General features: G+C 36.6%; 3 protein-coding genes across 4 annotated transcripts; 1 reads left to right on the top strand and 2 right to left on the bottom strand.

The window, feature by feature from the left end:
• Positions 1 to 3,359: 3,359 nt before the first annotated feature.
• Positions 3,360 to 8,317, bottom strand: LOC108329256 (biotin carboxyl carrier protein of acetyl-CoA carboxylase, chloroplastic). Its single transcript, XM_052873551.1, has 7 exons — positions 8,019 to 8,317; positions 7,775 to 7,822; positions 7,166 to 7,314; positions 6,721 to 7,039; positions 6,566 to 6,637; positions 3,733 to 3,798; positions 3,360 to 3,637 (listed from the first exon to the last, which is right to left on the bottom strand). Exons 1-7 carry the CDS (start codon positions 8,124 to 8,126, stop codon positions 3,614 to 3,616), a joined length of 786 nt encoding a protein of 261 aa, XP_052729511.1. The 5' UTR covers positions 8,127 to 8,317; the 3' UTR covers positions 3,360 to 3,613.
• A 1,790-nt stretch (positions 8,318 to 10,107) lies between these two features.
• Positions 10,108 to 10,875, top strand: LOC108328260 (protein TIC 20-II, chloroplastic). The gene has a single exon (XM_017562093.2). The coding sequence runs from the start codon at positions 10,154 to 10,156 to the stop codon at positions 10,742 to 10,744; it is 591 nt and encodes a 196-aa protein (XP_017417582.1). The 5' UTR covers positions 10,108 to 10,153; the 3' UTR covers positions 10,745 to 10,875.
• Positions 10,876 to 11,971: 1,096 nt separating this feature from the next.
• Positions 11,972 to 17,876, bottom strand: LOC108329431 (uncharacterized). Of its 2 annotated transcripts, XM_052873390.1 has the most exons (14): positions 17,556 to 17,876; positions 17,414 to 17,466; positions 17,030 to 17,198; positions 16,889 to 16,952; positions 16,036 to 16,115; positions 15,734 to 15,887; positions 14,710 to 14,771; positions 14,460 to 14,522; positions 14,214 to 14,272; positions 13,806 to 13,887; positions 12,929 to 12,975; positions 12,604 to 12,849; positions 12,178 to 12,240; positions 11,972 to 12,055 (listed from the first exon to the last, which is right to left on the bottom strand). In XM_052873390.1, exons 1-13 carry the CDS (start codon positions 17,700 to 17,702, stop codon positions 12,222 to 12,224), a joined length of 1,245 nt encoding a protein of 414 aa, XP_052729350.1. In that variant the 5' UTR covers positions 17,703 to 17,876; the 3' UTR covers positions 11,972 to 12,055; positions 12,178 to 12,221. The 2 variants fall into 2 exon arrangements, with proteins under 2 accessions (XP_052729350.1, XP_017419113.1); XM_017563624.2 differs by having other exon boundaries at positions 11,972 to 12,240; positions 17,556 to 17,875.
• Positions 17,877 to 21,769: the final 3,893 nt, after the last annotated feature.

Genomic DNA, 21,769 nt, shown 5'->3' with positions numbered 1-21,769 from the left:
AAATAATTTCTCCATAATTTTGTAATTTCTATTCAATTTCTCTAATAGTCTTTTTAAACACCACTAGTTTTACTTTTAATAATTTTATGTAACATCCAAGTATAAACTATAGATCTATTATAAATAATAATATAGTAGATCAGTTATTTATGAGTTGTCAAAGTATTTTAACAATACAATTATTCAAAATAATTATAAAATTAAAATTTTTAAGAAAATAGATACTACACAAAATATATGAACAAATCGGCCGGTTATACAATACCCTGTATAAACCGAACGATTTACAAAATGTAAATACTAAATCTGTTGACCGATCGATCCTAACTAGAATGCAGGTTTAACGTCTTCCAAAGCCTACTCCAACAAACAAGCACCACCTTCTGCTCACATCCACAGGATGATTATTGTAATAAAGAAGACGATCGAACGAAAAACGTAAGACAAGACAGGAAAAGTGAAGTAAGCTAGAGTAATTTAATTAATCCAATAAAACATATAATTCAAACAAATACAAGAGTAAACAAAAGCCAATCATGTCAATCATGCAACAACCAAATATACATTTTCAGCAATGACCGAACATATAATATATGCAATGACCAATCACTTTTACTCTGATTGTCCCGACTGTATGAATTGTGTAGCTACGACGATTTTGCACCCGGATGGTGTAGTAGCTGGGATGCCCTCAACAGTTGTCACCGGGGTTAGTCCGTTATACCTCGCCCAAGTTACACTTATGGACTAGGACCTCCTGTCATTCTCACACGAGTTACTCCTCTCTACGTGAGAATGAGTAATCACAGAATATCAGGATAAACGTCAGCTTATCAATACCCACATTCATACTCTACAATTCCATAACCATTCCTAAGATATTCCTCCTTGGAATTCTCTTCTACATGACTTAAAACACCATCATCATTATATAATATATAATTCCATTCAACAATCATATCTTTACTCATACAATCGAAAACTCTGTGAACGTTGGAGATTGAACGAAAAGATCAACATAATCCATGCACAAGACCGAATGGGAGAAACCTTCCCTACATAAGAACATGACCGAACGGTCATTTAGAGAGAAACTCAAGCAAGAGTCGAACAATTGGACTTATACCGAGCACTTATGATTTAGAACGAACATTATTGGCTTAGACCGAACGCCATTGGCTTAGGTCGAACACTATTGGCTTAGGCCGAACACTATTGAAATAGGTCGAACACTATTAGCTTAGGCTGAACACAAATGACTTAGGCCGAACACTATTGACTTAGGCCGAACATTATAAAAATCGAATACAAGTATCAGACTGAGTACTACGAAGAGGCAGAGTGCTAGTACAAGACCAAGCACTACCAACAACGAGCGCTAATACAACACCAATTGCTAACACTAATATAATTGCTAGTACAAGACCGAGCGCTAACACTAGCATAATTGCTAGTACAAGACCGAGCGCTGACAAGAGATCCCTCAACCCACTAAGACCGATCGCTAGATTCAATAGAATACTAGTACCAGACCGATCAGTCATTAACTAAAATCCCACAGAAGTAGAACTCAGTTAAGACCGAACACAATATAAACTTAGCACTACTAAGAAACGAACGCTAATACAAAACTGAGTACAGCTAAGAGACCGACCACCCACCTAATATTGAACACATTTTCCCCAATTTCACCATCACCCTTCCTCATAATTCACTCGGCCATTGAACCAAAATTCTACAGAATCCCAAACCTCATGAACATAGCACATAACAATCCACACCAAGATCACCGAACATCAAATAATTCATTTTCACACACATGCAGAATCATCAACATATTCATACATCAAAATCAAGTAATTAAATTAGCTAGCTTCCCTTACCTTTTTAACCGAACAGCAACTCAGCTCATAGCAGAATTTGTTTCCCTAAAACCAAAACTTTCTAGAATGCCTATAACCCATCAAGAAGGAATAATCAACCAACAAACCAAAACATGATCAAAATTTGTGAAGATGAAACAGATGAACAAATGCAACCAGAAATTTGACTTGCATGTGCCCGAAAACAGATTTCTTAGGAAGAGAATGAACTTACTTGCTCCAAACTTGAATTTGATCGGTGAAGATGGAAGATTTTTACACTTTGATTACTCAACACTATCTGATTGATAATCAAAAGAAGAAGAAAGTGAGAATTTTGTAGAGAGAAGGAGGAGAATTGTAGAGAGAAGGAGGAGAAAATGATTTAGGAACGTAGAGGGAAGAAGTGCATGCAGAGGAAAGTGACACAAAATTTTGAAAAGTTCTTTTATATACTAACGTCAAAACCGATCGACCACTCAGTTACGCACACCTGTTTTCCACTTTCTAAGTTTCTAAAATCCTTACGCCTACACCTGGTTTCCACTTACTGGTGAATTTAATGGTCCTGACATTCTACACATTACAAGTTCCTCAAATGATCCCTTAGAGGGATCAAGTGGGAAAAAGGTAAGCAATAAATAAATATAATTTAATAAAAAAAACATAAAGACTTACTTAGAAAAAACAAAAATAGAAAACCAAGAAATTTTGAAGTACTACAATCTTCACCAAACCTATTCTATACTAGTTTGCACACATCATCGACTTACCTCACATTTATATAACTTTTATGAGCTTTCAGCCTTTGGTAACCAAACAGAGAGAAAAGGACATAAAAAGAAGACAAAAAACAGAAAACAGCAGAAGGAAAGCAGGAACATCATCCTAAACATTGTGATTCCGAAACAACGTTGGAATTTAGCATTTTTCAATATCTCACATACGTGATTAACACTACTGTTCCCAAACATCATTCCAAAATTGTGATGAAGGTTAGGTTCAGTATTAAAAGTACTACTTTACATCTCAGCAGCCTTGGACCATTTTCTTATGATTGGGAATAACGAGTCTTTTTACCACTTAAGCTGCATAAAATTTTGAAAGAAATCATACCCCAAATAAAATACTTATCAGTAAAACAAAAGCCAAAAAAAGAAGGGTAAACATTCTCTACATAATTGTATTTTATCTTTAAATAAAATTTTCATAAATATTTCTAAAAGAATAAGATAAAATAAATTGAGCTTTTATCATAAGTTGAAAGCTATCATTTAATATATATCAATTTTCAGAAAAGTTATATAAAAGAACTTCTGTAAAAGTTAAATACATAGGTATTGAAATCTTTATAGTTTATAGAAAAAATTTAGTTCATTTTACGTTCTTATCTTCCTGTCTTAGAAGTAATCATGGAGATATTTATTCAAACAAAAAACACCACCATGGATGAAACGTTCCCCACCCTTCCATAAATAAAAAGAAAAGGAAGACAACTTGAGATGAATATCATACACATTAACTTACCTTAAAAGTTGAAACAAAAACAAAAACAAAAATCACTGGAACATAGTGCAAGCATGTAGAAGAAAAATAAGGAATAAATCCATTGTAAACTAGAATAATTCTCTCAACTGAGTCATTCCAATTTAGAACAAAATCTTCCTACACTTCCTCTATCTTTAGGGGGATTGATGAGCCTCTCACTTCAACTACCAAACTGAAGATTTTCATCTACAATACTCTGAGCTCTATGGTTCAATCACAAATAGGGGCTGCAAGGAAACAAAAGAAATCAAACCTAAATATCACTGAGCACGTAAATTTTAATGGATGAATTATTAATCGTGAGGTTCTAGAATATACTCACAGTGTCAACGCTTACAGGCTTCGCATCTTCTGCAATGATTTCAGCTATGGTTCCTGATTGATCAGCCTGTATAGAACACAACTTTTAAGTAAAAGATACAGGAGAAAAACTACAGGACCATCAAGAGAACAGAAAATTATACAAACCGTACATTTCTCATTGACTTTTGACATGTATCACAATTACAAACCAATAGACAAATTATAGTGACAATTATGTTTAATGAAAAGTTTGTTCTGTGGAAGTGTCTACCATAACACATCCTTCAATATTTCAATGTTTTGGCACTTCAGTGTTGCATCTTGACAAAAAAGAATAAAGAGTAGCTCTTTCGAATTAAAATACTGAATGTAATGTGCCGATTGATTTCACAAGCTGTTTTCTCCGTGAGTATGAATTAGGTTAAATTACTAGTAGGATCTTGTCCTTTTTAATATTCTGCTCAGTTAAACCTCATTGCCACAATTATACATATGTACAAGTGTAAGAACCACTACCAGCAGAAAAACCAGCCACTTGTTGGGAAACTGCAAGGAACTTCAAATATACTCTGATTCTTACTTAGCTAATAAAATATTGAACAACTTATTTGCAGAGAGACATCAACAACGACAGGACCCTTGGTCCTAATGGTACAGCAACAGTGTTTGGTTTTGATGATGGGCCAAGTGGCCCAACAATTAGTCTCTATACTACGGGGAAGGTTCTTGTGGGATGTGGAGGAGCTGAGTTGCAGATTGTTAGCATGTATATAGAGGGCAGAGCAAGGTTACTGCAATCAAAAGAAGGAGGTCCATCTCGGTTATTAGCCCTTTTGACTAGGCAGATAAAGCATTTACTATGAGGAGTTTTTATTCTTGGAGAGGGAGAAATTATTGTATATGCTCACTGAGCTTGTTTTCAAGTCCTAATTTATAGGATCCTAGAATTGGTTCCACCTGCTAGATCCAAGGGAAGATTGATTCAAAATTTCAAATTATGAATATACTCAAGTGATCAAGAAAAGTATGGAGGATGATAGAAATTGGTTCAAATTAAGCTCATAAAGAATGTACAATTATTGATGATCAGAAAGAATGCACAAATTCCCTGCATTTTTGCGAGGTTTAAGACTCTCACTAGCTGACTAACTCCTCCTCTCAACCCATCTTACTATTCACAGGAAATATGCCTATTTATTTCTTCCAACCATCTCAGCTTAACTGGCTATGAACATTTTGCTTGTCCTCAAGGTTGTTCGGTCTCTGACCGGTGAAATAAAGTCTGTTCTGTGTCCTAGTTGGCTGAAACAAGATATCCAAGATCTGATTACAGTTGATAGAATAGAACTAGTTCAGAATCTGAAAGAAATTGTTTTATTGATGAACCCTAAATCCCAATTGTTGTACCAATGTGTAACAGCAGCCTTGGCTAGGGTAGAAGATACAAATGAATGATTTCCCTTGATATCCGAGTTCTCAACCTCCCCTCTTTATTTATACACAATATGCCTTATTTTTTTTCTACTATCTCAGCCTGCCCAACTAAGCTAATTAACTCCTAACTAAATACAGTACCTGTCAGAGATTAGATAACCACAGCATTAGCTCATTTGAATGCTATCTGGGAGAGACGTAAATGTTTTACAATGACACTGAAACGATCAGAGACAAGGATTGGGACAAATAAGCCAGAAAATGGACAGCAATCAAAGGTCATCATTACAGGAATTGAAGGGGAAAACACAACCACTGAGGTCAACAATGAGAAGGACATCATAGATGTGGAAAGTGGTGTTGCATAGAGTTTGATAAAAATGTAGAAATCGTAATCAATTAGCTGTGGAAACGAAGGTATTATGGCCAAAACTGTTTATCAAAGTAAGAACAAACAGGGGCCACCAAAACAACAATAACAGGAATTATGTTGTCAGTGAGGCCACAAGCCGACAAGTGGAGGTACTCTGCTTCTGTCTTTACCAATTGGGAAGATAATGGCACCCTGACATCCAAAGAAAAAGGAAGATCCTTGTCTGTCATATAGTGAAGTCTGAAATCACTGAAGCAGAAGTGGAAGGTAAACCGATACATATACATACAGACTAAAAGCTAGGTTATCAAAGAGAGATTCAAAATGTGAGCTACAAGACCCACATTACAAATTGTGAATTGAATCTTATTTCAAATCATAATAATCCATAATTAAAAGAAAAAAATTTATTCACATAATAAAATCTTCTATCCGAACATCTCCCACCAGGTTGACTGCCCCAGATAGTCCACCCATACATTTTTCTACCAGTTATAATACAGTTCATTCTATAACTTCCCCAGTAAAATTACAGAAAAAGATTTGAAAAATTATATTCATTGACAGGCTTGAAACGAGATAGGGGAAAGGAAAATCCACAATCATGACCAAATCACCATTCTACAACCAAATTTGAACACTTTTTTCAATTTCTATTGGCTCAATTTACTTCATAAAGAGGTGAAAATGAATTGCATATGTGCTGATAATCTTTATTTTTACATTCCGTTTTTTCATCCATTACTAATCATTAATTAAGAATCGATGCAGATTCATTTTGCAAAAAGGGGATCATATTTTTGTGGATTGCACTAATTAATGTTTTATAGTCTGCAAATTACTGTTAATATAATCCTTACAAAAAGAAAAGGAAAATCAAAATAAAACTATCCCCATTTTGTGGTACAAGTTCTAAACTCTAGAGATCCAAATTAAACATTTTGACAAAGCAAATAGAAGTCATAGGTGCATGACAAATAAGTGATGCAGAATTCACTAATTTAATTAACAGTTGCAAAAGAAAATGTACAACATTAGAACTTACCTCTATTTCATTCATTAATTTCATTGCCTCGATGATGCATATAACTTGCCCCTTCTTGACTTTGTCTCCAACCTAAAGAAGGAACACCTTGCATCAGGGTGCAAAAAAGCATGATATGAAAATATTAAATTATACAATAGATAGAATAGAATTACTTTCACAAAGGGAGGTTCAGCAGGTGCAGGACTTCGGTAGAATGTCCCTGCCATGGGTGATTTAAGAGGTGGAAGCGATGACTTGGTTGACTTAGGAGCAGGGGGAGAAGTTGGTGTAGCAGTTGGACGAGCTAGACTAGTTGTTGGAATAGATGTAGGTGCGGCAAGTGGCGGTGTTGCTGCTGGTGGAAGGGATGAGTACACCACCGCAGGTTGAGGAGCAGGTTGTAGTTCAGGCATAGCCTCCTTTTTCCTGATTGTTAGTTCAATGTCATACTGCTTCATCTTCAACTCCACAATGTCCCTTGAATCAACAAGCCTGCAGCAGAAAATTGGACAATAAGGCGCAGCTGATTACATTGCACCACTTCAAACATGCAGTGAAAAGCTTATATAACAGCTATTACTACTAATAGAAGGAAGCAAGACTGAATTATCTGCTTACTTGACAAGACTCGCAACTTGAGTAATAAACTGAGAAATCGATTCTTGAGTTGCCAAGACTGATGGTGATTCGGTCGAAGGTTTTGCAGGTGGTTCCTCATTTGATTTGGCTTTGATAGGAGTAGCATTGGAGGAACTGTCAAGTGCAACCTTGATGAAGCAGAAAGATGAGACCAACATTTATGTAACATGAGTAGATTTTAGCAAAATTTACACGTATTTGGAAGAATTTCTCAGAAGTTAAAATAAACCAAGTATCTCTCATATACTTAAATCAATTTATGCATCTGAACTTTTGAAGAAATTAAATTAGAAAACTTCTATACAAAATTAAGTGCACAAGTTGCTTTTATCATTTTACCTCTTCATTCTCTATTCTATAAACATCATCAAGAAGCATATTCAAACAGCAGTAAATGACAATCCCAATCTTACAATTTTCTAATCAATCATTATAAATACACAATTTTCCATTCCATCTCAGTTACCCTCTTCAACAAATTAACAATTTTCCATCTAAGCTGCCTTCTTCACAAAAATCATATTTTGAGATCAAACACAGATAGACAAATACAGTACATACGAATTCAGTAGAGGAAATATTAATTACCTCATTTAATTGCGCCTTAAACCTTGTGAAGCACACCGAATGACCAGGCTGCAGACAAAATCAGACAGATAAATGAGTAGTCCCGTAACTGAAACAACAAAACAAAATATAAGACGTGGTCGTTTGCACTTTTTGCAACAAGGAAGACACACGCTTAGTGTCTGTTTGGAACATTGAAGAAAAAGGCAGAGTATTTTCAATTGTTGAGACCTAAATTAAGTGAGGGGGAGATACAAATAGCAACCTTGGTGGGAGGAAAACGTAGGCTGTTAGGTTTAGGAGAGAGGCGAAAAGAGTGTGTGAGAGGGAAATTGGTGGCGGCTTTGGTCGCAGGTGGCAACGAGGATGCCATGTCTCGTTGGTTGTCTGAAAAGACTGAAAGTGAAACAGCACTGCAGAGAGGTGGGAGAGATGAAAGGAAGAGAAGCAAAAGAGTGATGGGTGGAACAGTGACACACGGCGCACACCCACTGGCGCTTCTTTAACCTCTCTCACTGTCACTCTCACTCTCTCTCCCTCTTACGTGCCCTATATCCACAACCAGAAACAAACAACACACTGCCTTAAATATGATAATGGTGCTTTTTAATAATATATTCATTTTAGTCTTCTTCTTTTTTACTTTTCAAACTTCTTTTTGTTGTTTTAATTACTGTAATATGTATTAATTTAGTTTTATAATATTAAATGTTTACATTTTTACATTTATTCTTAATTAACACACATATTATATATATATATATATATATATATATAAAGTTTGTTATTTTATGTATGGTTTTCTTTCGGTTGCTATATTCTAGTAACGTGAATAAGTTTTAGTAAAAAAAAAATCCTCACATACTTTAAACTCAAGTATTTTAATAATTTTTATTTTTAATTTAAAATAAAAATAATTATAAACACTCCTATTCTCACTCATATTCTTCAAAAACAAATTTTTGAAGTATTTCTAAAACTTTTGAAGAAATAAATTTCTGAAACACAAGTTTTGGAACATAATTTTCATAGTGTATTTCGAAATTTATTTTAATGAAATTTTTAAGAATAAATTTTTAAAATAGAATATGATACTTTTTAGAATGAATTTTTCGAAATAATCTACATAAAAATATTTTACAATAAGCATTTTCTGTTTTCTTTTTAGAAACGTTCTCCTCTCCTTTTCTTCCTCTGGAGGATGAAGGAAGTAAGGTAATGACAATGTCAGCGGTGGTGTAGTGGTGGTGAAGGATATTTAAATTTTGGGTGTTGCTTCCTCTATCATCACCACTTCTCCCTTCACCTTCCAATCTTGTGCAAAAACTTTTTAATTACAAAAATAACATTTTTTATTTTTAATCTTATTTATTTATTTTAAATTCAAATCCTATCTATCTATCCATTCTCACTTTCCCACCTCTCAACTCTCTTTCTCTCTCTTTTCAGATTTTCACCCCAACTCCACCACATTCGTTCTTCTCATCTCCCATCTCTTATTTCTCTCTTCTATATCCGTTGGGCCAAAAAACTATATCAAGTGGCTCACAAAAAATACATAAAAAAGCTTATATTGATTTTCCAATTATTCTTTGCAATGTTTTGCTCAAAGATGGTACTCCATTAGAATAAAATTATTCAGTAGCACAATGCAGACAAATGACCAATACATATACAATTATTGTTTGAGAACTTTCAATCATGTTTTTCACTACCATAACATAAAAACCTAATTGCAAGGACATGAGTATAGATATATGACATTTAAAAAAAAAGTTAATAAAACAACATCAGAAATTATGAAGGGCAAGGAATGCTTTGAACTGAGTGTTTTCCTGTTTGCATTCAGAGAGCAAACAACACAGAGCATAGTCAGAAAGACTGCAAAAACACATCTGCACATTATTATAATGTGTCATGTCTTGGCAAACAGGAAAGTGACTCCCAGGAGACAAATAAGAGATAGGAGATGAGAAGAACGGATATGGTGGAGTTGGAAGGAATTTGAAAAGAGAGAGAAGGAGAGTTGGAGATGAGGCTGAGTGAAAAGTGAGAATGGATAGATAGATAGGGTTTGAGTTTAAAGTAAATAAATAGGGTTAAAAGTAAAAAAGTTTATTTTTGTAATTAAAATATTTTTGTACTAAGGTTGGGGAGGTGGAAGGAGAAGTGGTGATGGTGGAGGGAGCAACACCCTTAAATTTTTTCTCTTATGTGTAAGGATCCAATTAGTAATTGTGGAGGTACAGAAAGTAAGAGTCGAAAATTGATTTTATTTTGCAGAGTGGGCCAGAGAAGCCCAATGACGCAAATTGAAGTCAATTGAGAGATTAAAAATAAATAAAAATCAGAAAAGGGAAGAGTAGAAGAGAGAGTGGTGGCGGCGTTTTTGTCTGAACAATGGCCACTCTTCCGCTCCTCCGCCCAAGCTGCTTTCTTCCCACTCCCACCCTCAAACCCTCACTCCCCAGACACACATCCTTTCTCCCTCTCAAACTAAAAAACGGCCCCGTCGGGGCGCGCTTGTCGAACTCCTCTTCTCCTCCGCCGACGGAGCGACTCATCTCCATCGCCGCCTACACTCTCCCCTTCTTCAACTCCCTCCAGTACGGTCGTTACCTCCTGGCTCAGTACCCTAAGCTCGCCGTCCTCTTCGATCCCATCGTCCCCTTCCTCGCCTTCTACAGATCCATCCCCTACGCTTCCTTCGTCGCCTTCTTCGCCCTCTACCTCGGCGTCGTGCGAAACCCTACCTTCCCCCGCTACGTCAGGTTCAACGCCATGCAAGCCGTCACCCTCGACGTTCTCCTCGTTATTCCTCATCTCATCGCTCGAATCTTCTCCCCTGGTCGCGGCCCTCTCATGATTTGGTCCAGCAACGCAATTTTCGTCTTCAGCATTCTCTGCTTCCTCTACGGCGTCGCTTCGTGTGTCTTGGGACGCACGCCGTATTTGCCCTTTGTCGCCGACGCTGCTTCCAGGCAAATCTGATTTTATTTGGGCTTCTGCATTTTCTTTTCTTTCTGCTTTCTTCCTTGTATTCAATCCCCTGTCGAATCTTTCTGCATTTTTGTATCATATTTCTGCAAACAATTGATTCAATCAACCGACAAGTTAGGTAACCTCTGTTTGCTCTTTCGCTAATGAATTGCTCTAAATGCTAATGCTACTACTTCTGATTATGCTAAACACTATACTGATTCACTGTTTATTCATCATCCCATGTTCAACAGCGATTTGGTTCGTAAACAGTTGAGTTGATTTTAGTTTTGATAGTAAGGTTTGAACCGGATCTGTTGGTCTGTTCAGGTTTTGATTTTGGTGAATGCATTTTCTGATTCTGGACAAGGAATTAACCTAAGGTGTAAATTACGAAAATACGTGTAAATTTTATTATCTAAATTAACCAATGAATTGTGAAAGAAGAAGAAAAACAAAATATCTTTTTTTTTCTAATTTATGGATAATTTATTTTTTAAGTTGAGTAGTTTTTCTTTCTCTTCTAAATTTTAAGAGACACTAGTTACACTTTCTTTCGATAATTTAAAACTAATATAGATTGTTAAGTTCGTCCGATTTAAAGTGTCATTTTCAGGCTACTTAGATTGTTTTTTCTTATCCTTTTAAATTAGTTTATTCCTTTATAATTTTAACGTAATTCAATGCGCTTCTTTCCATCACATCAACCTTAAAAGTTCAAATTGTCATTTATTTTACGTTTAAAACTCCTCATTTATTATTTAATCTTTAAACTTTTCGACAGTTTTAAGCCGTCTGACATTACATTTTTTCTTCCCACCGAAATTCGATAAAAATTTTGCGCGTGGTCAATTTGTAATAATTGAATGAAAGAACGTAACGAGTGAGATTTGCAAACAGAGAGGCATTGGGTTCAAATCTTTAACACAAGCAAAACGCTAGGAGCGTTCTTGCACTTGCTCCGTATGCTTTAGAGAACATGATCATGACAAAGAGATACCTTCTCTATTATGCTAAGGAATGCTCAATGAAGAGGAATTTGATCATAAGGTTTATCGATTGGCTATGAACATAACATAATGAACAAAAAAGTAAAGAAAAAAAATAACTTCTAATCCGGAGTAAATTAACTCCTTACCGCCTCAGAAACAGGAAAACTAGAATTGTTTGGTTAAATCAAATTCCCAAGTAACTTAAAACACTAGTACGTGAGCTTTTGTGTAACACGAGGACTGTAAATAGCAATTCGAATCAAACTAGGACTTTTAAGCACAATAGCAAGAACTGCTCCAAAGTAAGGCAGATTACAAATTGAATTAATATCTGCAAAGCAACACAAGACCATATTAGGCTACACCTAAGCTCGAGCTACATCCATCATCGGAGAAACAGTTCAACACAAGAAATTGCAAAATTATTTGTCCAACATGAGGTTCAACACCCACCTAAACTAAACATTTTCTCATATCCATAAGATTCATACCAAATGCTAATATCGATCATGACGCCTGAAAAGAAAATAGAAGGGTTAGGTACAAATAGCAATTAAAATAAAATTATGCTTTTAAATTCATCAGTTATATGCACATGCCATAGATGTGTTAAAAATTAAACTCCTGAATTTTCCTCCTATGCTTTTAAATTCGTCAGTTACACTTCTCTCTACCAAACTAATAAACTAATGGAAGAAAAAGAAAAATAAACTAGCAGAGGAAGTTAGCGACTGTCTTTCAACAGAAATCTACTAAGCCTACTTGACTCTTAGATCAAGGGCCCACTTGTGTCATTCATATGGGATCCAAAGCAGTTGCTTCGTACAGTTAAACAGACAGAATGTTATGTAAAATAAAACAAGTCAAGGAAGCATGTACCTATGTCGATCATAATCTCTAGATCGCTCTCGAGATCTAGAGCGTGACCTCCTACGACTTCTTGATTCATAGGAGCGAGTGCGGTCAGAGTCTCTGTCACGGTCTCGCTCATGTCCACGATCTCTATCATAATGCCTGTCACGGTCTCTACTCCTACGATCATGGTCTCGCCCTCGTTCACGACTATCACCACGTTCACGGTCCCTGCTTGACTCCCTGTCTCGATCCCTACTCCGTTCTTTTGACCTATGCCAAATAAATGCATAAGAGTGTTAACTAAATATAAAATTTATTTAAATGCCCATCATTAAGGAATGAAATTTACCTCCTGTCCTCGTGCCGATCAGTCTTTCGGCTTTTGTTCCTTTCTTCCTGAGCCAGAAATTAACAGTCTTATATCATTCCTCTACCCAATTAAAATCAAAGTTCATCCATTATTGAACATTCAAAATCGACAGATACAATAGACGTTCCCAAAAACACAAACCCCCCATCGAACAAAGTTATCCTCACCCTTTCAATTCGTCCTTTCTCCTAGGAATGGTCAAACACTTTGAAATAATCACAAATAGCATTTCGACTTAACAATTGCAGAAAAGAAGAGTCTCTTCAGTATTGAACAACATTGACAAAGTGACAAACTTTAAAAAATATATTAAAAATAAACGTCAAGATTGTAAATGCACATGATACACAGCCAATTGGTAAGAGATGTCATGTATCAACCACGGTTTGATAGATTTAATGGAAGTATAAATATCTCTATAAGGAAAGACAGCAGGTTATGTACAATGACTGAACAAGCATTAAAATTATAAATACACAATTTGCTTATCAGTTCCAAGTTTGGACGCTTCCAGACCAAATAGAGACTTTATTAGTGCAGATTGAAGACTAACAAGATGCAAAGAGGAAAAACAAAACCTTTCACATTAGAGAAACAAACCAAGATGGATTTAGACCATGGACTTAATTAAATACATTTAGCAGTTACCACATTGTTCTCATACCCTTTTTCTTCAAACAACTCCAAAAGAGATAAAATTACTACGGCTTTAGGAATACGTTTGCAACTTGCGACCAAACAGGAAAATCCTAACATTTTTCTCCATATAAAAATAATACATTTCAGCTAACTGGAAAATAATACATTTCAAGAACCCTAAACACAATCAGAAATGCATTAGAGATGTCTGTCTTACTTGAAGTTCTGCTAACTTCTCACGAATCTGCATATACCCTAAATGAAGTTTCCCTCCAAAATGATCAGCTAATCGGCGATCGCTGTAAATAATAATACAAATCAAACTGTTCAAGCAAAATACACCAAAGCATCAAGAGAATAATATATTGATGTATGGCATTATTTCCCCAAAAACTTCTAGGTAAGAATATCATGATCTACAAGCAAAAAACAGAAAAGACGCACATTCTTTAGCTGCAAAAGTTATCCTCGTAAAACTGGCACAAGAGCCTGCTGGTGACAAGGAGGTATTACTAGCGGGTCAAAAGCTGAAGCACTTGAAACCCCAAATTCTAACACCATAAATCCCTTGCAAAAATTAAGGGAAAAGAGAAAAGATGATGGGAGGGACAAAATAAGTTGTTACCTGTCATAAACACTCAAAAAAGCTCCACAAATGTCGCACACACGTAGCTTTTGATCGGTCTGAATAGTTATGACGAGTGAAAGAGGCATAAGAATCAATGTACTTATGTATGTATATATATTATGACAAAAAATAAGCCATAAATTCTCAGTAAAAAAGCTGATAAGAAAAAATAACTAGGCAAGGCAAATTGTAGATGTAATTATTTAATCATACAATCTGTCAGATCATAGAAAATTTACTCACAATCCGGACATCTGCTGCTGTATACTTTGATGAATCCAACACTGGCTCCTGCCTGGCAGGAAGCTGAGACAGAAAACACTAAGATCATTAGAGCCACTACATGAATAAAAGCAAAAAATTAATGAGAAAAAAAACAAAACACACCGGTTCCACACTGGTTCCAAATTTTGAAATAGTGTGCAAACAATACAGTACAAGTATTTCTGTAACTTTGTATAGAATCAACAATAAAATAAAACATACGAATGACCTTCTTAAGTGCTTCAGCCTCTTCCAATGCCTTTTGAGCCTCATCAACCATTCCTTGTTCACCTGTTCATTCAAAAAATAAATAAAAAGGAAGGAGACTGTCTAAAAAAGACTTGTTCATATATTGAGAGTTAGTAAGCAGAAGGCAAAGAACATATCTTGAGGATGAAATTTGTTTTTTAAAGCTAAACACACAACCAAGATAAAAAAAATAATGATATCACGAATCATGATTACCAGGCAGAAGTTAATTACTTAATCGTATTGATATTAAAATACAAGCAAACCAAATCTTCTTAGTGGCTAATGTCACAATACATTAGTTTGGAAACGGATATGTGTGTGTGTGTGTGTGTGTAAACAGACCATATCAATGGTAAAGCTCTCATGTGACATGCATTTTTACACCTAAATAGTCTTGGTCCATTCTTTTATAAAGAAGAAATCCTCCTAGCGATTTTACAGCAATATAAGGAGATTAATTGTTTATATTTCTGATACAGGAGAAAGGGGAACTAGTTATCGTATTTAATGATAACATTTTAACCTTCATATCATATGCATTATTTCAAAGGGAGTCGGAATTGCATGTGAACTTTTCATAAATTGATCTGATTTAAGGCTTGTTAAAATGTCTCATAAGAAAGATCCTTAGAAAAATTTTATGGTTAGCTTTTACTACCGAATTAAGCCATCAGTCCTTTGGAGAGGGTGCTTGTGCTGCTACTCCAGAAATCTATTAGATTGTTTGTTCATAATAACCATCTAGTGCACTAAGGATACATCAGCATTTGGAAAACATGCATATAGAAAGTTTTTCAGAGATATTCAAATTGCAAAAGGCTTTATGCATAATTTCAACAGTCTGCTTTGGTGGGTTTTATTTTTGTGCTCCATTATTCAAACAGCATATAATCAAAATTTAGAAGAGACAGGTTTATCTGAGTTTCAACCTGTTTAAAAAATTAAGCAAATAAACAACAGCAACAACAAATGAGCTTGTATAAAGAGTTTCACTGACTTACCAAGATCCTCAGCCTTCTTCAGTTTTTCATTTATCATCTCTTGTGTTCGAGGATCAGGAGCAACTACAGGTAGGGGTGCCAAAGGTGGTGGATTTGGCAGAGGTGTAGGTAAAGATGCCCTGTCTTTGTTAAAGGCATCTAAAAGAAGCATGGACTGTTCGGAAATTGATAGGAAGACAGAGCATTTATTAGTAACTCATAAAATTTAAATCAGAAAATTGTCGTCATCATCTAACAACACGAGTTACTATAATAAAGTAACAATCGCAAATGGATATTCATGTTCAAGGGATATCACTGACCTGCTTGTCTGCTCTCTTAGTTCTAAGTTCCTCTACGACCTCTAAAGCTCGAATCTTGAGATCTGTCTTGCCTTCAAGATCTGCAAATTCAAAGTAACTTAGACAAAGACAAAAATCTCAACAACCAAGTCTTTCCCAATCAGTAAGCTCAGCTAAATGGATCAAATCACAATGTTTTATAATACTAAAGCAGACAAAAAATAAGAAAGACCAGTTTTTCACAATTTAAGAGATGCTTCAAACAGAGAAAATTTGCATCACCTGTGACTCTCTTAACATAAGATTAACATTTTGAACCATATATAAAGCAAACATGTCCAAATACTTCAAAAATTGAACTTCTTTCAGCTGTATTTACTTGTACTATTGTTAAATGGCATGTTGAATAAATGTTTGAATGATAAACAATAATGAAATTTCACCAATGAAGCTCTGGAACTAAGTAACACATCAATTGAGTTAAGAATAAAATCATGTAAAAAGATATTAGTTTAAATCTAATCAATGATCAACTGATTTGTACTACAAGAATTTAAACGTTTTTAATACATCAGTTATCTAGGTACCTAATTCCCTATTATAATTCCTAAAAAATCTCAAACAATTACGAAATTCCACAAGTGCATACACGCAACTAGCAAGCAAAGAGAAAAATTCAGACTAATGACGTGAATATTCAACCTAAGAAGCCATAACTCCAGGACAAAAAGTATCACTCAGGTTTTAGCAATAACAGATCCAATTAACGAATAACCCCGACTGGCAATCCATACTTCTCTACAATTAAAGACCCAGGAACGCCCATTTATTTATAAGCAAACATGTCCAACCAGTAACAACAACAGTACAGTACCGTATTGATCAGCTTCTTTCAACTTCTCTTTAATTTGCTTAGACAACTCAAGCACCTCAGGGGTCTGCAAACACAAAAACAGATTAGTATTTCTTATCACAACTCGCCGCAGGGGAACATAACACAACAATCAACACTCACTTGAGTAACTTCGGAGACCGAAATCGCAATGGCAGCCTTTGCATCCTCGTCCTCGAGCCGCTTGAGAGCCCTGCCAATTTTCCTATCACACTCACCAATAAGCTTATCTATGACATCCTCCAATTCCCTGTCATAATTATCAGTCCCTTTCGCCTTCGCCTCCTCGTATCTAAGAACAGTTAAACAACAACAGTAACACAAACACAAGAAAGCCACTGCATTTAAATGACGCCGGCACCGCAAACTATTAGATATTTCTCGTAGTTTAATTTTAAAATCAATGCAACGAAATGGCGTAGTTTAGATCAACAAGCCCTAAAAGCTAAACCAAATTGTTCTGTGCTTCGATTGCAACACCCTAGCCCTAGAGATCGAGAAGGATACTCTTTCCGGAGCTGAAGAGAGTGCACCTTGGGGCAAGGTCCCATGTCCATTTTCTGAAACGGAGACAGCGAAAGACAGAATGAAAAAAAAAAACGAAGCCCTAGGATGAGAAAACGAATGGCGAAACAGAGGAAGAAGTTACCGTTAACTGGAAGAGTTCGTGAGGACAGAGACCGACAAGGTAGAGACGACAGACGTCGCGATCGTAGTACTTGCGATTGACTTCACGGACATCGCCGTTGCGGTTGGCTCCCATCAACACATCGAGCTGCTTCCGTATAGCATCCATGGCTGCTTGCTGGCACGAACTTCAGTGCTGCTATGTTATTAGCCTTTCTTCTTCTTCTTCTCCACTCTCGTGCTGTGTTTTTATCTTAGGTTGGGGTTGTTGAGAATTTGGGATCTGAAAAGAAAATTTACTATCGAACACTATAATATGATGTTTTCCAGTATTAGGGTTAAGACGGGGTGGCCCCCTTTATTTTCATGTATCTATAATTTATAACGGTTAATCATTCGAATAGATTTATTTTATATTAATGGAAACACATAAACTACATTTAGTTTTATTTTTTTTTACCAGAAAAAATTATTTTTTATTATGAGTAATTATTTAAATTTAAAAATTAACTATTAAAAAATAAAATTATAAATTGATCTTTTTATTATAAATAATTATATATTTTTTAAAAGTAATTATTAAAAAAGTATAACTGAAGAAAAAAAATATGAGAGACCAAATAAATCTCCTTTATTTGTAATAAGTATAGATATTTTCTTATTTATTTACCTATTTTAGTTAACTAACATTTTAGTTTTATAATTTATAAATAATCACTCGAGTATTTTTACTAAATAATCATAAAAAATAAATAGATGTTATTTGAATTATCATAGATCTTTGAATAATATTACAAATGTGGTAAGCTATTTATTTAGTTTCTTAAGTGAATTTCATACAATTTTTTATTTTATTTGGTAAGAATTACAATATCCCATGAACCTTTGAAAATTGAAATATCATGGATGGCCAGTTTAACATTTTAGTATGAGAAATATACTGTGTGCATTTATCCTACTGATTTTCTTCATATGTCGCACTCATTATTTTATTTTTCTAATCTTTACAGAAAAATTGAAGGAAATATATATATATATATATATATATATATATATATATATATATATTTATATATCACATTTCATATTTATCATCCTCACATACATAAAAGTTGGAATGTATTAAAAAAATAGATAACTCATCCTTAGTGTACCGTACGGTCTCTTATACACCCAAAATCAAACGGCTCCTCGAATCCAACTCTTTTAAAGATCAGTATATTATATGGTCCCCCGACCCCGTGAATCGAACGGTTCAATTCAGGCTAACCACCCATACGGTCGACCGGCCATATGATCAGATTACAAACGATAATAGCTCATTAAAGTCCTTGATGGAGATTAAGGCGTGATTTGACCGTCATTAGGCCGACAAAAGGTAAAAGCCCATTACAACCAGTATAAATAAGAGTCTCAAGTATGATTTCAGGACAGGTTGCATAGGATGCACTATATACATGCATTACTTACCGCTCGGTTACATTATTAACTTGAGTGTCGGAGTGTCTTTGACAAGTACCCGCCCGGCTCTTCATCCTGCAACGCGTTGAACAGTGTTCGTCCGTCCGGTTTCTAGCATCCACTCAGTCTTCAATACAATTAGGAGTGTTTTAATAGGGTCACACCAAACCCGACCGAAACATTTTGGCGTCCACCGTGGGGCCGAGCTGGTATTCCCCATTGTAGCCGCAAGGGACCAGTGAGTGGTGCATCAAAAGAACGTCAACCCAACCGTTCGGCCTCTTACGCTCGGCCTCGGCTACCCGACAACTTGGCCTTGTCTACTCGGCCACTTGGCCTCGTTCGCACGGCCATTCGGTCTCCACTATTTGGCCTCTCGACCTCCATTGCTCAGCCATCCAACTTTTCAACCTCAGCCAAATTTGGCCTCCAACACTCAAACCTTGTGATCGACCATTCAGATTCACCCGTTAGACCATTCCTTGGTTAGGTAATTCCTTGAACCTAGCCTCGCAGGTATTTAGCCAAATTTGGCATCAACTGTTCAACAATTCATCGACCTCAACTTCTCGGCCTTCAGAGGCCTTACTCCTTGAGACCATCCCTTGGTCTCGATCGTTCGGCCTTAATGATCAAGTACTTTTTTAAACCAGGCCCGCAGGTACATAGCAAAAATTGGCATCAACGTCAAAACATTCGACCGTGCGGCCTCAAGGACATCCGTCATTCAGCCTCCGTTATCAAGCCTTGGTTATCCTGCCTCGGCCATCTGGTCTCAACAACTCGGGCGGTGAACGGTGAGTTCCTTATAGAACCACTGTCGTCCGATTCCAGACAAAGCTCAAGTTGATGAACGAGACACCTTGTCAACTTGGCCAGGCGGTGAACGGGACACCCTGCCGCCTGGATCATTTCAAAGTCCAAGTTGATGAACGGGACACCCTGTCAACTTGGTCAGGCGATGAACGGGACACCCTGCCGCCTGGATCGTTTCAAAGTCCAAGTTGATGAACGGGACACCCTGACAACTTGGCCAGCCGTTCCAAAGGCCTCAACCTTTCGGCCACTGCTTGGCCTCAACGTCTCGGCCTCCAAAGGCCTCAGTTGTTCGGCCTCCAAAGGCCTTGACCTTTCACCCTCCACGGCCTCAACCTTTCGGCCACTGCTTGGCCTCAACTTGGCCTTCGTATGGCCTTACCCGCTCGATCGTTAAAGGCCTTAACTTGGCCTCCAAAAGGCCTCAACATCTCAGATGTTCGGCCTTCAAAAGGTCTAAACCTCTCGGCCTCTCGTGGCCTCATCCTCTCGGCCTCCAAAGGCCTCAACCTCTCGGCCTCCCGTGGCCTCAACCTCTCGGCCTCCCAGGGCCTCAATCGTCCGCCCTTCAAAGGCCTCAGCTTCTCGGCCTCCAAAGGCCTCGACAAATCGGCCCTCAAAGGTCTCAACTTCTCGGTCGTCCATGACATCACAATTACTTAGCCAAGTTTGGCAATCAACCATCTGACCCCGGCCATTTGATTACGGCCACCTGCCCTCAGTCATCCAGTCACAACTTGACCTCAACTTTTCAGCCCTAATGGCTTGGCCATCCGTGGCCTCAAGTACTTTGCCAAAGTTGGCATTAAGCATTCTGTCATTTGGCCTCACAACTGTTCTTCTTTAAATGGAATCTCGATCGACCCCCACCGTCAGTAAGCAACAGAGGATCTCCACGATTTGTTACCCGTTTCTGCCTCCCATCCACTCAAACAAGCAGAAGGGACTCAGAGACGAAAGCAAAGCAGAGAACCCGTCCTTTTTAGGAAAACCATTTACAAAACCCCTTCGCATAATTAACATCATGCTCGGGCTTGGGGGCTGATGTACCGTATGGTCCCTAGTGTACCGTATGGTCTCTCACGCACCCAAAATCGAACGGCTCCCCGAGTCCAACTCTCCTAAAGGTCGGTATACCATATGGTCCCCCGACCCCGTGAACCGAATGGTTCTATCTAGGCTGACCACCCATACCGGCCGACCGGTCATATGGTCAGATTACAAACAATAATAGCTCATTAAAGCCCTTGATGGAGATTAAGGCATGATTGGGCCGCCATTAAGCCGACAAAAGGTAAAAGCCCATTATAACCAGTATAAATAAGAGTCCCAGGTATGATTTCAAGATAGGTTGCATAGGATGCACTATATACATGCATTACTTACCGCTCGGTTACATTACTAACTTGAGCGTCAGAGTGTCTTTGACAGGTACCCGCCCGCCCAACTCTTCATCGTGTAGCGGGTTGAACAGTGTTCGTCCGTCCGGTCTCTAGCATCCACCCAGTTTTCAATACAATTAGGAGTGTTTTAATATGGTCATACCAAACCTGACCAAAACACTTAGCAATAGAAAAATATTAGCAATGCAATTCAAATGCTTAAATCCAACTGCTCAAATGATAAGTGTATATGGATAAAAAGAATTTCAAATCCTTATTATATATTTAATTTAAATGGTTTATATTTTAAATATCATATTCTCTTTCTCTTTCTTTCCTTTTCTCTTCCTCTATGTGTTATCTTTCATTAACTTTTGCTATATCTTTTCTTTTACTTCATTTATTTATAACTAAAAATTTTCAAAAATGATTATGTACACTAAATATATTCTTATCACTTTTTATTTTTTATCTCCTTATCTTTTCGTCGTCTTCTTCTTTTCTCGGCTTATCTCTTATATTTTATATAAGATTTGAAGGTTATCTTGAATAATTTACCTATATTTTAAAATTGACA

The sequence above is a fragment of the Vigna angularis genome, chromosome 2 (genome assembly GCF_016808095.1).
Source record: "Vigna angularis cultivar LongXiaoDou No.4 chromosome 2, ASM1680809v1, whole genome shotgun sequence".
In the NCBI taxonomy this organism is placed as follows: domain Eukaryota; kingdom Viridiplantae; phylum Streptophyta; class Magnoliopsida; order Fabales; family Fabaceae; genus Vigna; species Vigna angularis.
This window is presented reverse-complemented; position numbering and strand designations above follow the sequence as displayed.

Excerpts from the sequence above, each read along its gene's own strand:
- LOC108328260 (XM_017562093.2), top strand. The coding sequence starts at position 10,154 with ATGGCCACTCTTCCGCTCCTCCGCCCAAGCTGCTTTCTTCCCACTCCC.
- LOC108329256 (XM_052873551.1), bottom strand. The coding sequence starts at position 8,126 with ATGGCATCCTCGTTGCCACCTGCGACCAAAGCCGCCACCAATTTCCCT. Across the intron at positions 7,823-8,018 it reads TACGTTTTCCTCCCACCAAG|CCTGGTCATTCGGTGTGCTT; the intron begins GTTGCTATTTGT and ends TTTTGTCTGCAG. Across the intron at positions 3,638-3,732 it reads AGCCTGTAAGCGTTGACACT|CCCCTATTTGTGATTGAACC; the intron begins GTGAGTATATTC and ends GTTTCCTTGCAG.
- LOC108329431 (XM_052873390.1), bottom strand. The coding sequence starts at position 17,702 with ATGGATGCTATACGGAAGCAGCTCGATGTGTTGATGGGAGCCAACCGC. Across the intron at positions 14,772-15,733 it reads GAAGAAGGCTGAGGATCTTG|GTGAACAAGGAATGGTTGAT; the intron begins GTAAGTCAGTGA and ends TTGAATGAACAG. Across the intron at positions 14,273-14,459 it reads CAGCAGCAGATGTCCGGATT|ACCGATCAAAAGCTACGTGT; the intron begins GTGAGTAAATTT and ends ATAACTATTCAG.